The 14,988-nt window shown below is 39.1% G+C and overlaps 1 protein-coding gene across 2 annotated transcripts in view; it reads right to left on the bottom strand.

The window, feature by feature from the left end:
- wdr11 (WD repeat domain 11) overlaps positions 1 to 14,988 on the bottom strand; it is a 126,974-nt gene that overhangs the window by 45,246 nt on the left and 66,740 nt on the right. For both annotated transcript variants that reach the window (XM_053502088.1, XM_053502087.1), the window contains exon 12: positions 3,434 to 3,540. In XM_053502088.1, the coding sequence (XP_053358063.1) occupies positions 3,434 to 3,540 (107 nt within the window). The remainder of the gene's footprint in view (positions 1 to 3,433; positions 3,541 to 14,988) is intronic.

Genomic DNA, 14,988 nt, shown 5'->3' on the forward strand with positions numbered 1-14,988 from the left:
ATCAAACCTGTCGCAACAACCCACCATCCTCCAGCCATCATGGCACACTGGTATTTTATAATGCTGCTATGGGACTCCAATCCACTTGCTGCAAGTTTTTCTTTAATTGTACCTTCATTTCTCTTTAAACTTAACAGTTCACAGACAATTGTTGGCACTAATTTCTCCATCAAATACTGTTCTGATCTCCTGTGCAAAATCTTCTTCCTTCATCTAAGGAACATAACGATGATACAGCCAATCTTCTAAATAACTTGTCCATGCGGTTATCTCTTTAAGGACTTCCTAAATATTTCTGGCTGGAATCTTCAGAATTACACCCAGAATTTTCCTGCCAGAATTCTTATTATCACTTCCATTCTACAATCTCTCTTCTGGGTCCCTGTTTCCCTCAGGGTTGACTACAAAATTCTACTCTAGACCCCTCAGACCTGAAAGAGATCTATCTTAGTATCTTAGTTTAAGCTTGGTTTGGGCTTGGTTGGCTCCAGGGTTGGGGGACTGAATCCTGTCTCCATCTGTGATGTGTGAATGTTCTTCCTGAACTTAATGTGTTACCTCAAGGTAATCTGGTGTGTGTCCCCCAGCAGTTTTAACACAGTCTGGTGTTTTCAAATTGCATGTAGTGCATCAGATGTGTGAGTTTTGCTCTGCAACAGATTGGCACCCCATCATGCTAATCAAGGTAAAAGACTTAATATATAAATAATAGGACTCTGAACACTTTCCAAATTTACTATGCTTGTGTTTGAGTGTTCAGTCTGGCAGGGATTTTAAGGATCTAAGGCGTGTACGCTGACTGATTATTCTGGTCACAGTATAATTACGACAGCATGCTAATCAAGGTGAACGAGCAGCAGACAGGAAACAGCTCGCAGAATAGGCCATGCTAGAATCTCAATCAACCACCATGAACAAGTGATTATGAGTCTTGCTCTCGGACATACATGGAGCAAAGGAGAGAGCTGGGAAACGTGGGCACAATTCTGAACAAGCAACTAAGAAAATATCACCAGAAAAGTGGAATGAGAAGTATCCAGAAGTATCTTTTGTACAAGATATGCATAAACAGCTAGTACTGTTTTTAAACAAGGCTTCATTGCCTTGTCAGCCTAATTATTTTGTGTTTATATGATTATCAAGCATTGTAGATATTTAGCAGCTTTTAGCAATTCAGTTCATGAAATTTGGCTAAAGTAGAGAATAGGATAGAGGATAGAGTGCTTGACTATATCACACAACATTATTCGTCCACATTACAAGCTCAGCGATGTTCAACAACAACCAGGATATTTTAAAAACACTTTTAAATTGATCCCAGACCAGCATGAGGTTTTACAAACAGCATCACAGCACATGACGAACAGGCCATGTGCAGTCATTGGGCTTTCATAAGACAGCAAAACAGAATGTTATTGAGCAATAATTTTCTCCCAAATTGTACACTCTTTTGCCCCATTTCCCAAATGTAGCTGTTAAAAGGGTAAAACTAATGAGCAAAGTGGGCCATTGCCCTCTCAAACATTTCACTAATGGCCCATTCCTCTCTCTTATTCTGCCTTTCTGTAAAGCTGGCTGACAGTACGGGCTTCACCATGGGCTGACACTGCCTGAATGTGTTCCTTATATTTATGCCTGGTCCACACATACACAGGGGTTTTTCTAAGGTGTTCCAGCTTTTCATTCACACACATGCACACTGCATTTTCGGTTATAGATGTCCTGAACATTCGTTTCGGGTTGGGGATTTTCAGAAACCTAGTTTTGATGTGTAGAAAGGAAGTTTTTGGCTTTTTAGAGTGTGAGCTGGTATCTTGTTTGTTTGAAGTCAGAGAGTGATATGCTCTGTCGGGGTGTAACGGCATGCAAAATGCATGGTTTGGTACAGTACGTACCTCAGTTTTGAAATCATGGTTTGGTAAGCATTAAGTATGGTCAAGTGAAAAAATTTATTGTAAATTCAACTTTGTAAGCAGTGGAAAACAGGTAGTAATTTCTTAAACACATACGGAATACAACAAAGGTTCATAACTTTTTTCCTAAAAAACATGGGTAGGCATGTAGGTTCACCATCCACTTCACTTGCTTGGGGTCCAAACGTGTTGGACCCCATTTTTCCCTATAGAACTGCCAGAATTCTTCATGGCAAATCGACATACTAGCATTTATGCAGTTTCTGCAGATTCGTCGGCTTCACACTCATTATGAGAATCATGTGATCCACCACATCCACCAAAGGTGCTCTATTGGATTGAGATCTGGTGATGGCACAAGCCAACTAAGTACTGTGAACTCAATCGATGAACTCATTTTCATGTTCAAGAAACCAGCTTGAGATTATTTTAGCTTTGTGATCTGGTGCATTATCCTGTGCATGTGGAAAATATCTCCCACACCATTACACCACCACCAGCCTGGAGCGTTGATAGAGGGCAGGATGGATGTATGTTTTCATTTTGTTTATGCCAAATTATGATCCTCCCATCTGTATGTCGCAGAAGAAATCGAGAAGTGTACGTATGTGACACAAAAGCGCAAATTAACCAATCACAATTTAGTCATTCTAAAATAATGTGCACTAGGGTAATAAAATCACCATATAAAAACCTATGCTGCAGCTCTCAACACCTAGCCTGAAAATTCTAAACTTATTAATAACCACTTGCTTCGTTTAAACCATAGAAATGTTCAAATTATCACCATTTTAAAAACTGAAATAAAAATAAGACTAATGTTAGTGAGCTTTGTCGAGACGAAGGTTTTGACTCAACTGAATAGAGTGCATCTGCACCAACACCACCTTTCTGGCCTCTCCAAGGCCTGGACATCTGGTCTGCTAATTGTATCACCACTAAGCTAAATAATCATTAAGTATGCTAGAAGTGCTAACATGCAATCTAATGTTTATGCAACCTGTCACAATTACTTAGAAAGTAATTTAAATGTAAATCTATTTTTAATATATTATTGGCAAAGCCAATAAACTATTGGCTTTCAATAATTTGTAGGGGATTATGGATCCTGCTTATGGTGTCATTTTTTCCTGCATGGCGTTAATACAAAATGGGTTTTATTTTTGTTCAGAAATAGTTACTGTCTTAAATAGGATTGGAACTGGATTTTACGGTCTAAGTATACTTGTGACCTGACCCCAGAGTACTAAATAATACACCTTTAATCCTACCAAGTCTATATTTTCAAGACTAAAAATGGTCTAAAAAATATTTATCCCCAAAATATCTCTCTTGTCAAACGGGTACATCAGTTTATGAATCTTATTCTGAAGATGCACCTATAGTGTATCCAAGCCTGGATTACCATGGGATAGGAATAAAAGCTATATATTAATATATCATTTGGTACTAGTATAAAATTATTTTTGAATATTGGTCTTGGTTTCTGTCTATGTGTACTGTATGTGTGTGCTGCTCACCTGTGCGCAAGTCCACATGCTGAAGTTCATTCCTCACAAGGCCCATATTGTTGGGAGCCGAGGTGGCAAAGGACAGGAAACTGTTCAAACTAACCCACTCGATCCCTCTGTGACAGAATAGGAGAGAAACGCATGATGAAAAGCAAAAAAAAAAGCAAGAGCAAAAAATACATACAGTATATATATATATATATATATATTGCTCTTGTTCAGTAAAGAAAAAATCTATTCAATAACTGTTTCTTTACTGACATCAGTGTCAGCTTATCCAAAGAGGTAACTCCACATAGTCCTCTTTTACATTTCCATACAATTTAAATTTCTTTTTAATAGTTCTTACCACTTTTGAGTGACTGATAAAATATGTTGTTGTTTGGCCAATTTAAACCAATGTTTACAAGGTACTACAGAAATGTTAATGGTTGTCAGCGATGCAGGTAACGCTTAATTGGGTTCGTTTAAAAATACTCAGCAGTCACTATGACATCAACATAGCAAACAATCAGAAATATTTCTAACATTTTTCTGCAAACAACGCCATAGTGTAAGAGTAGACAGTGTGTCCATGATAAGGGTGCAAAATAACCTTTTTTTTTTTAACTTGTTAGTTAAATTTGTTAATCTTTACTTATTATTAGTTAATGGTATCAATATGCATACAGTATTTGTTCTCAGTTTAAGATTTATTTAAACAGTTATAGCAGCAGAATCCCAAAAAAAGAGTCATGTGATACAATGAACAAATCCTGAATAGTTTAAATATACTAACAAAATAAAAAGGTTGTTGAAAACACTGCTTTTTCTCTCCGCCCTCATTTAAAAAAAAAAGGTCATTAAAAATACAACAATGTGCACCGCCTGAACTGTGAGCATGCCCTTTACTGTGTATAGGCCCTTTACAGCCCTTTATAGGTTCATAGATATGCGAGCTACAGAGAAACATTATGCAAAACAAGCAAACCAAAAAAAAAAAAAAGTTTAATAATAAACATATAATTAAATAATAATAATAAAAATAATAATAATAATTAATAATACATGTAAAAAAGTTAACTCGATTAATGATTAATCATCTCTAATCTATGATGTACAGAACTATTTCTATTGTAATGATATATTTTTATTATTTAGAATTAGTGGCTATTGTTCACACATTAGAAATGCTTGTACCCCTCAGTGACCTTGCTTATATACATATATATATGAAAAAATACATCTCATTTGGGCATTTCAAACCTTTTGTTTTGGTTTTTGAGATGAGGAGAAGTGGAAATATTGCTCAAACCTGGCAACCCTGGTTAATTATATCAATTCTCCTCAAAACTCTTGTGCTGTGTTAAATATAATTCTACAAAGGAATGTGAAGGAACGATGAAGTGAGCTGATACAATTTAACCTTTATGTCTGTATGATGTTAATCCTCAACTGCCAATTATGGAAGCCTCCCGACTTAATATAATTTTAGGCTATTTGTTTGTCCTACTAAAATCTACAGTCAAAAGCTGCTGTTCTCCACATTTAAAAAAGGTCCTACATAATTTATCAATAGGAAGCTAATGAGAAAAATCAGCAGCCAAAAAATGCTTTTTATTTTTAAAGCATGGCAAAAAGGGAGGAACGAAAGGAGGATCAGAGTGGGGAACACACAAGGGGCATGCCAGCACTGGCTAGGGGTCCAGCATCAAGGACTAATGAGATGCTAAATGGCCACATGATTAATTAGCCCACTTGTCTTTGAAATATGCAAATGATATGGAAATAAAGCTCTCCATGGAACAAGAGTTGACTTTTACTGTGTGTGTGTGTGTGTGTGTGTGTGTGTGTGTGTGTGTGTGTGTGTGTGTGTGTGTGCGCGCATATGTGTTGAAGGGTTAGAGATTGACAGATACAGAGCTGGAGAGATAGAGAGAGAGAGAGAGAGAGAGAGAGAGAGAGAGAGAGAGAGAGAGAGAATAAAAGAGAAGTAGGTGCAGGAGAATGCATGAAAGCCCGAAGGAGAGTTGAAAGAGAGTGAGAATAAAGGAAAAAAAGGAAAAAAAAGAATAATGAACTCCCTTTCTTCCACCCCCTCACTCTCCCTCTATCAAAAATTTTTATCAATTGCTACTGTAGATGACTGTTGAAATAATTATAGGCCTCCTGCGAGCCCCTTCACCTTAACATGCAACCCTTACTGACATGTTTGAACCAACAGGATAGCAAAAGGTTAAAAATAAAAAGATAGATTCAAGATTTAAAGAACTTTATTAATCCCACAAGGCTATTGGTTGCAGCTAGCGGTCTACATCGTTTTTCGACATGATCTCCTTGTTTCTCAATACACTTTGCCAATCTGTCAACAAGCTTTTGTGTTCCCTCCTTAATAAAAATGTTTTAGGCTGAGCTGTGGGCCACAAATCTATGACTGTGTTTACTTCTGATGAAGTTTTCGCAGTGTGTTGACAGCATCGTCAACACACTGAGTGAGTAGACATGCATCGTCATGCAAGAATTAGTTTAGGCTTCAGCTCTTCAATAAGCATCTGACTGTAATGAGCACTGTCGATTTTTGAACCTTTTTCCCAATAATGTTTCAATACTGGCCCTTAAGAACCCCAAAAAACTGTAAGCATCAATTTTCCAGCTGGCTGACTTTTAAACGTTTTCTTGGTTGGTGATTGAGGATGTTTCCATTCCACAGTCTGCTGTTTTCTCTCAGACTCGTAGTGATGAATCCATGTCACATAAGCAGTAAGGATTCTCTTTAAAAAACTTTCTTCTGCCTTAGAAACTTCCTTAGAGTATCAGTCCAAATTTTATTTGCAGAAAGCCAAACAATTCTGTTTATGCTCTTCCGTAAGTTGTTTCGGGACCAAGTACACCCTCAAACAACAACACCAACAACAAAAGACTGCATGCTGCTCTTCCTTCATGCATATCACAAGTGGTGGATCCTTTTTGCTTGCACCACAATTACAAATGAACTGATGTAACATGTTCACACCTGCACAGCAGTGACTGGGGAGATAGCAGCCTTGAACGGAAAGCGCTGATGAGACAACAGCCAACAAAAGTTTTAATATAACCAAAAAAAAACAAAACAAAAATTTATTTTAAAGAAGGCTGTAAATCTGGGAATGACGATCCTGGGTGATGTGGTTCAGAGCCCATTTCAGTCATTCCTCTGAACATTCAGCGAGTGGAACGCCTGATCCTTGAAAATCGGTGGAGAATTAGTTGCCAACTTGTCTGTGGGAACTGTAACACACAATCATTGACCAACACCACTTGCACATTACAGGAACTTGGCTGGAAGTTATTGCCACATCTCCAGTACAGTCCTGACCTCACTCCAGTCATTTCCACATGTTTGGGCCACTAAAGGTTTTCCTGAGAAGCCAGCATTCCAGATGTGAAGCAGGCAGTCTGATCAAGGCTCCAGGAAAAAAAAAAAAAAATGTCTATCCTGGTGTTATCCAAGCACTAGTGAAACCCTCGAATATAACTGTGTCCTGTTATTTTGCATAATCAAAAGTCCCGGTTTGACCAGAATGACCCTCACATAAAATACATGCACACCACAAATGGTGTACAAAGCAGCTAAAAATATAAATCAGACCATGAATATCCTGGAGCTAGTCATTTGCTTCTCTTTACAGAATACTACCTGCAGGCAACTGAGAATGTTTGTACATCAATGTACATCATAATTTTTATTTTGCTCATCACTCCAGAATCGTGTCTCCGTGTCTCAGAGATGCAAGGAAACTCCTGGAGGAGCGCAGGAGTGCTATGGCAAGCAACACTAGCAGTGTAGACCCGGTCTTGGGGAACTACAGGAAGACTGCACAGCACAGCTCTGAGAATAGGCAGCTGGAGAGCACAGTGCTCCAACTAAGAGAGAGGCTTTCCCTATAGGCAGTAGAGCTTTCCAGAACAGCCACTGAGTCTCTTCTGTAGGCGAAAGTTTTTCTGAGCCAGATAGATACAAGTTAACAGCTTCACTGATGAAACGTCTTCCAAGTAAACACTATATGCATTTTAAAACCTTATGCTTTACTTGTGCATCACCAGCAATCATGCTGCATATTATTTAATTTTATTCCTAACAAAGTGTGTCAATTACAGTCATGTGAAAAAATTAGGACACCCTTTGAAAGCATGTGGTTTTTTGTAACATTTTTAATAAATGGTTATTTCATCTCCGTTTCAACAATACAGATAGATTAAAGTAATCCAACTAAACAAAGAAAACTGAAGAAAAGTCTTTTCAAGATCTTCTGTAAATGTCATTCTACAAAAATGCCTATTCTAACTGAGGAAAAAGATAGGACACCCTTGCCCCTAATAGCGAGTGTTACCTCCTTTGGCTGAAATAACTGCAGTGAGACGGTTCTTGTAGCCATCTACCAGTCTTCGACATCGGTCTGAGGAAATTTTACCCCACTCCTCAATGCAGAACTTTTTCAGCTGTGAGATGTTTGAGGGGTTTCTTGCGCGTACAGCCCTTTTCAAGTCACCCCACAGCATCTCAATGGGATTCAAATCTGGACTTTGACTTGGCCATTCCAGGACTCTCCATTTCTTCTTTTTCAGCCAATCTTTGGTTGATTTACTAGTATGTTTTGGGTCATTGTCATGTTGCATGGTCCAGTTCCGCTTCAGCTTTAATTTTCTAACTGATGGTCTCACATGTTCTTCAAGCACCTTCTGATACACAGTAGAATTCATCGTGGATTCTATGATGGTGAGCTGACCAGGTCCTGCTGCAGCAAAGCAGCCCCAAACCATGACACTTCCACCTCCATGCTTCACAGTTGGTATGAGGTTCTTTTCTTGGAATGCTGTGTTTGGTTTACGCCAAACATGTCCTCTGCTGTTGTGTCCAAATAATTCAATTTTGGACTCATCTGTCCAAAGAACATTATTCCAGAAGTCCTGGTCTTTGTCAACTTTATCTCTGGCAAATGTCAGTCTGGCCTCGATGTTTCTCTTGGAAAGCAAAGGTTTCCTCCTTGCACACCTCCCATGCAAGTTAAACTTGTACAGTCTCTTTCTGATTGTAGAGGCATGTACTTCTACATCAACAGTAGTCAGAGCCTGCTGTAGTTCTCGAGATGACACTTTAGGGTTTTTGGAGACCTCTTTTAGCATCTTGCGGTCTGCTCTTGGGGTGAACTTGCTGGGGCGACCAGTCCTGGGCATGTTGGCAGTTGTTTTGAAAGCCCTCCACTTGTAGACTATCTTCCGGACAGTGGAATGGCTGATTTCAAAATCTTTTGAGATCTTTTTAAATCCCTTCCCAGACTCATAGGCTGCTACAATCTTTTTTCTGAAGTCCTCTGACAGCTCTTTTGTTCTCACCATGGTGCTCACTCTCACTTCAACAGTCAGGAGCACACCAAACTAAATGTCTGAGGTTTAAATAGGGCAAGCCTCATTCAACATGCAGAGTAACGATCTACTAATTATGTGCACCTGGTGTGATATACCTGTGTGAGATCTGAGCCAATTTAAGAGGGAATACATGTGAGGGTGTCCTATCTTTTTCCTCAGTTAGAATAGGCATTTTTGTAGAATGACATTTACAGAAGATCTTGAAAAGACTTTTCTTCAGTTTTCTTTGTTTAGTTGGATTACTTTAATCTCTCTGTATTGTTGAAACGGAGATGAAATAACCATTTATTAAAAATGTTACAAAAAACCACATGCTTTCAAAGGGTGTCCTAATTTTTTCACATGACTGTAAAAAAAAGGTGAAAAGAGGTGATTTGCACTCCTTGCACTCCCACACAAACACAAAATTTGGCCATAAATATGTGGACACATGACTATTACCTTCTTATGAGGTTCTTCGCCTATTGCTACAAATGTGGAGGCACAAAATTGTATATGATGTCTTTGGATGCTCAATACTGATACTAGTATCGATAACGTCCTCTACCCTCGCGTCAAAGTGAGGTCAAACCTTTTCACACCTTTAATAAGAGACTGAAGTGGATCTTTCCAGCTAAAATACAGATACAGACATCAAAAAGCAGTTCTCTACTTCCTAAGTTTAAAGTCGGCAAGTAAAAGTAAGATTAAGTTTCGTGTGATAGCTTAATAGTGCATCTCTCTCGAGCCTGTATTTCTAGTCTAGCTTAGCAGTGCATCTTGCTACATGGGGTTAGCAGCACAACTCTTGGTATTTCAGTGTGTCATTTACTTTCCAGTTACTTCCAGAGCCATGTCATGTGACAATAGTGACAAAAGTGAGTGTGAAAGACGGTATATACGTTAGCTCAGAAAAGATCACGACATCGTGAGTAAAATGCATTCAAACAAGCACACATTTATATACACATGTTCTCTCGTATTTAAACTCATGTTGTGTCACTTGTGACAAAAACAATGCTACCAAAGCTGCCATTTTCTAAAATGTTTATTATTTCCTTTTAGATGTTGAGAGTAAGAAATGTTAGAATTATTATTTTTTTACCACTTACCCTATAAACAAAATGGAAGATTACATGGATTAAGTGTGTGAAAAAGCACATCACAAGGACTGATGAGGAGCTTACTCTACAGAGAGTCGCTCTACATGCTAAGCAGTTTCAGGATTCAGGCACTAGTAATTCAACAGAGGGTGTGTTTGATGATATGCTTCAGAGAACGAGCTTTCCGAAAAGTTCCGCTCACATTGTGCTATCGAACACTGCTAGAAAAGGAAGGTGCTGAAGGAAACTAAAGATGTCTCAATACCACTTTTTGTGAGTAAGTTTTGTATTCATGCTGACAAAAAAAGTGGTATTGGGACATCTTTAGTTTCCTTCACTGGAACACAGAGGCCCAAACATGTTTCAGCAAGACCCTGTGCACTTGTGTCCGTGAAGACATGGTTTGCAAAGGTTCAAATCCACTCAACATCTTTTTGTATTTATTTTTAACACAAGCTGTGCACCAGGTATCTTTGCATGGCATCAGTGGCTAACCTCACTAAAGCATTTGTGGATGACTGGATAGCTGCATTCTAACGTTTTTGTATCGTTGCCGCGAAAGTTTCGCGTTTGTATCAGCGTTTAAAATTACATAGCTTTTTCATTTATACAATAATAATATTAATAGCAACTAGTTTTTACATCTTCACACTATTTGGCTTCGCCTTTTCCTGCGCTTTTTGGAGAACGCGCGAGTTTCTTTACCTAAAAACAACAAACGGAATTCAGCTCCAAACAACTAAAATCCGACTCAGGTACGATATCATATCTAATATTCAGCTTGTTCAGAGTGTAGAGTGCAGGATGTTTAGACATTCTTCCTCCGTTGTTAGTGGTAATGTTATTTGTGATAGGTGTGTGTTAGTGAGCACTCTGACGGAGAAGATATTAGCATTAGAGGAGCGCATCCAGACTTTAGAGAGGGTTAGAGAGTGTGAGAGCAGTGTTATTCCTGTAGCGGACAGTCTGGGTGACGCAGGAAGAGATAACCAGCCCCCGACTCCGGCATTAGAGCCCTCACAGCGGGGCGAGTGGGTGACGACTCGGCGGCATACTCGTTCAGCCAAAGCTAACACTAAAACTAGCCCACCGCAGCACACCTCTTCGGCGCTTCACGTGTCCAACAGGTTTGCTCTCCTCAGTGATGCACCCACTGGGAAACCTGAAAGAGCTCTGGTTATAGGAGACTCTATAATGAGGCATGTGGAATTAGCTAGACCTTTAGGGGCGCCAGCGGCAGGGGTTAGGTGTATCCCGGGAGCCAGAGCACCGGACATAGCAGGTAATCTTAGGGCTCTAGGACAGCACAGGTTCTCCAAGATAGTGGTACATGCTGGAGCTAATGATATACGCCTTCGTCAGTCAGAGGTTAGTAAGAACAACTTTATAGAGGTGTTTAAATTAAATTAGCGAAGGCAATGTCCGATGACGTATAATGCTCTGGTCCCATCCCAATGAGACGAGGCGACATAGCTTACAGCAGGTTACGGTCGCTGAACCGCTGCATTGATAATTGGAAGACCTTTGAGGGCAAAACTGGCCTGTTCGGGCAGGACGGTGTCCATCCCACTCGGGAAGGTGCTGCTCTCATTTCTTGTAGTATAGCTCATAGTCTCAGAAGAGGCCTAGGTAATCGGTGACAATCCAGAGCCCAGGCCAGGGAGCAGACAGACAGGCTAAACCAACCGTCTGCTAGCTGCGTAGAGTCGTCACTCAGGGTTCATCATATTGATACTGTGTCTGTTCCCCGAGCTAAAAACAAATTTAGAAAGACTCAGAAAGTCTGTTTTAGTAATTTAATTAACATAAAGACCACAAACTCAGATCATACTGAATGCGCAGCCGGGCACCTCTGATCTGAAGCTAGGACTGTTAAATATTAGATCTCTCGCATCTAAAGCAGTTATAGTTAATGAAATTATCACAGATCAGGAGTTTGATATACTCTGTTTAACAGAAACCTGGATTAAACAGGACGAGTATGTGGCTCTAAATGAAGCTAGTCCTCCTGGATACAGCTACATACACCAGCCTTGGTTAACTGGTAGAGGAGGAGGCATCGCAGTTATTTACAATGATCATTTGACTATTGTACAAAAACACGGACACAAATTTAATTCATTTGAAATTCTTTATAGTAACATAAGTGTATTTAACTATATTAGGTCAGCTCAGTCGATTCCACTAATAATAATTTACAGACCTGCAGAGCCGTACTCTGAATTTCTTAGTGAATTTGCAGATTCTAAAACCTAGTCGTTTCTGTAGACAAAGTGTTAATTGCTGGAGATTTTAATATTCGTTTTGAGAATCCAGAAGACCTTCTGAGAACAGCATTTATGTCCATACTGGACTCTGTAGGAGTAAATCAGTGTGTAGTAGGACCCACTCATAAAGCAGGTCACACTTTAGATTTAATAATATTATTCGGATTAAGTATAAGAAATTTATTCACAATTCCACCATCTGAAGTTATCTCAGATCACTATCTTGTCTCAATTAAAGTGTGTCATAATAATAATGTACGCACAGCGCCGCGCTACTGTATGAAATGTACATTCACATCAACTACCAAACAGAGTTTTATCAGTAATCTCCCAGAGTTCCCAACTTCGATTAGATCACCATTTGACCCCACAGAACTCGATCAGGCAACTGAATATTTAGAGTCGACATTTCGCTATACCTTAGATAACGTAGCTTCAGTTAAAAGAAAAATTATTAAAGATAAGAAACTTGCTCCCTGGTATAACGATCACACGCGCACTTTAAAACAGACCGCTTGGAAATTAGAACGTAAATGGCAACAAATTGTTAGTATTTTAAATAGCATGGAAGGAGAGCATCCTGAACTATAGAAAAGCTCTTAGTGTAGCTAGATCAACATATCTCTTCACTCTTATAGAAAATAACAAAAATAATCCTAGATTTTTATTTAATGCTATAGCCAAATTAACCAGAAATAAGACCACTGCAGAAATCTCCACAACAACATTATGCAATAGTGAGGACTTCACATTTTAATAATAAGTTTGTAAATATTAGGCATAAAATTGAGGTTTTGAAACCGAACAATGTAATTGATGCAGATGGTAATCCAGCCATGTCAGACCAGAACCTAGAATACTTTACCCCCCCTTGAAGAGAATGAACTAATTTCACTCATCTCTTCTTCAAATTCATCAACCTGTATATTAGATTCTGTACCGACACATTTTCTTAAACAGATAGTACCAGCAATAACAGAACCCCTGTTGAGAATAATTAATTCTTCACTCACCATTGGTTATGTTCCAAAATCTTTTAAATTAGCAGTTATCAAACCAATAATTAAGAAACCTGACCTCGACCCCTGTCAGCTGTCCAATTACAGGCCAATATCAAACCTCCCCTTTATCTCTAAGATTCTGGAAAAAATAGTAGCGGAGCAGCTATGCTCATATCTACATAGAAATGGCATACATGAACTGTATCATTCAGGATTTAGGGCTCATCACAGCACAGATACAGCACTCGTTAAAGTAGTAAATTACCTCCTATCGGCCTCTGATCAGGGTTGTGTAACTATGCTTGTATTACTCGACCTCAGTGCAGCTTTTGACACCGTTGATCACGCTATTCTTCTTCACAGATTAGAAAATGTAGTAGGAATCAAGGGTACAGCCCTCTCCTGGCTCAGATCCTATCTGACTCATCGTTATTAGTATGTAGACTTAAATGGTGATTATTCTGCATGTTCTCTAGTGGAGTTTGGCATTCCGCAGGGTTCAGTTTTAGGTCCACTGCTTTTTTCCCTTTACATGCTTCCTCTGGGCAACATAATCCGTAAGCATGGTATTAGTTTTCATTGTTATGCTGACGACACACAGTTATATGTCTCAGCAAAACCTGATGAGAAAAAACAGCTTACTAAAGTCGAGCAATGTGTGCAGGACATAAGAAATTGGATGCTAATTAACTTCCTTCTGCTTAATCCGAATAAGACAGAAGTTCTAGTCATAGGACCGCATACAGCTAGGAGTAAAATTTTAGATCACAAGGTAACTTTAGATGGCCTTTCTGTTCCATCAAGTGCAACAGTGAAAGACCTAGGTGTGATTATAGATTCCAGCCTTTTATTTGAAGCTCATGTAGATAATATTACCAGGATAGCATTCTTTCACCTCAGAAATATTGCCAAGATAAGAAATATATTGTCGCTAAACTATGCAGAAAAACTAGTTCATGCTTTTATCACCTCTAGGTTGGACTATTGTAATGCCTTACTGTCTGGTTGTTCAGCTAGGTGCATAAATAAGCTTCAGCTAGTTCAGAATGCAGCAGCGAGAGTCCTCACTAGAACCAAAAGATATGAGCACATCACCTCTATCTTATCTTTACTGCATTGGCTCCCTGTGAAATGGCTCCCAGTTCTTTGCTCTGCAAAAGTTGTCGCCGCCAAACCAGCTTCCTCAACTTCAAGCTCTGCTAGCGGCACTTATGGACCTGCACAAACTGTCTGCTCCCATTACCAAGGGCCTAGAAACTACACCCTCTATGCCTTTTTCCAGACTCTCACATTCTCCTCCCTTCGGATTTTAAGCTTTAATTAATAACAAAGCACTTCCTCACTCGATCTCTGCCTCCCAGAATCAATCTTCTGTTTTGCCCCGCTTAAAGCTTTACAGTGTCCACATATTTTTGTCCATATAGCATAAATCAAAATTTCAAAATCCATTCCAAGGTCCAAATACAGCAAGTGGTCCCTGACAGCAGCAGCAGAATGTGTTAATACAGTTGGGGAAACTGTGAGAGCTTTTCCTCCACTGACTAAACCTGCAAATTCATTTCCTGAATGAACCAGAGCAAATACATGTGCCTTGTATGTTAAAAAACTGTTGGCAGAATTTAATATAGTGAGACAAACAAATCATGGGCAATACAGATAATATTCAGAGGATGACAGGGCAGAGAAAATGAAAAAGATGGGACGATATCCTGGCAGAAGCAACCTTTTATCAGAGCAAATGGAGCGTAGAACATTACTAGAGCTTATACGTGATGATGCTTTCCATCACTAACCATGGAAAAACCTTTCATGCATTCATAAGTCCCTAA

The sequence above is a fragment of the Clarias gariepinus genome, chromosome 8 (assembly GCF_024256425.1).
Source record: "Clarias gariepinus isolate MV-2021 ecotype Netherlands chromosome 8, CGAR_prim_01v2, whole genome shotgun sequence".
Lineage (NCBI taxonomy): Eukaryota > Metazoa > Chordata > Actinopteri > Siluriformes > Clariidae > Clarias > Clarias gariepinus.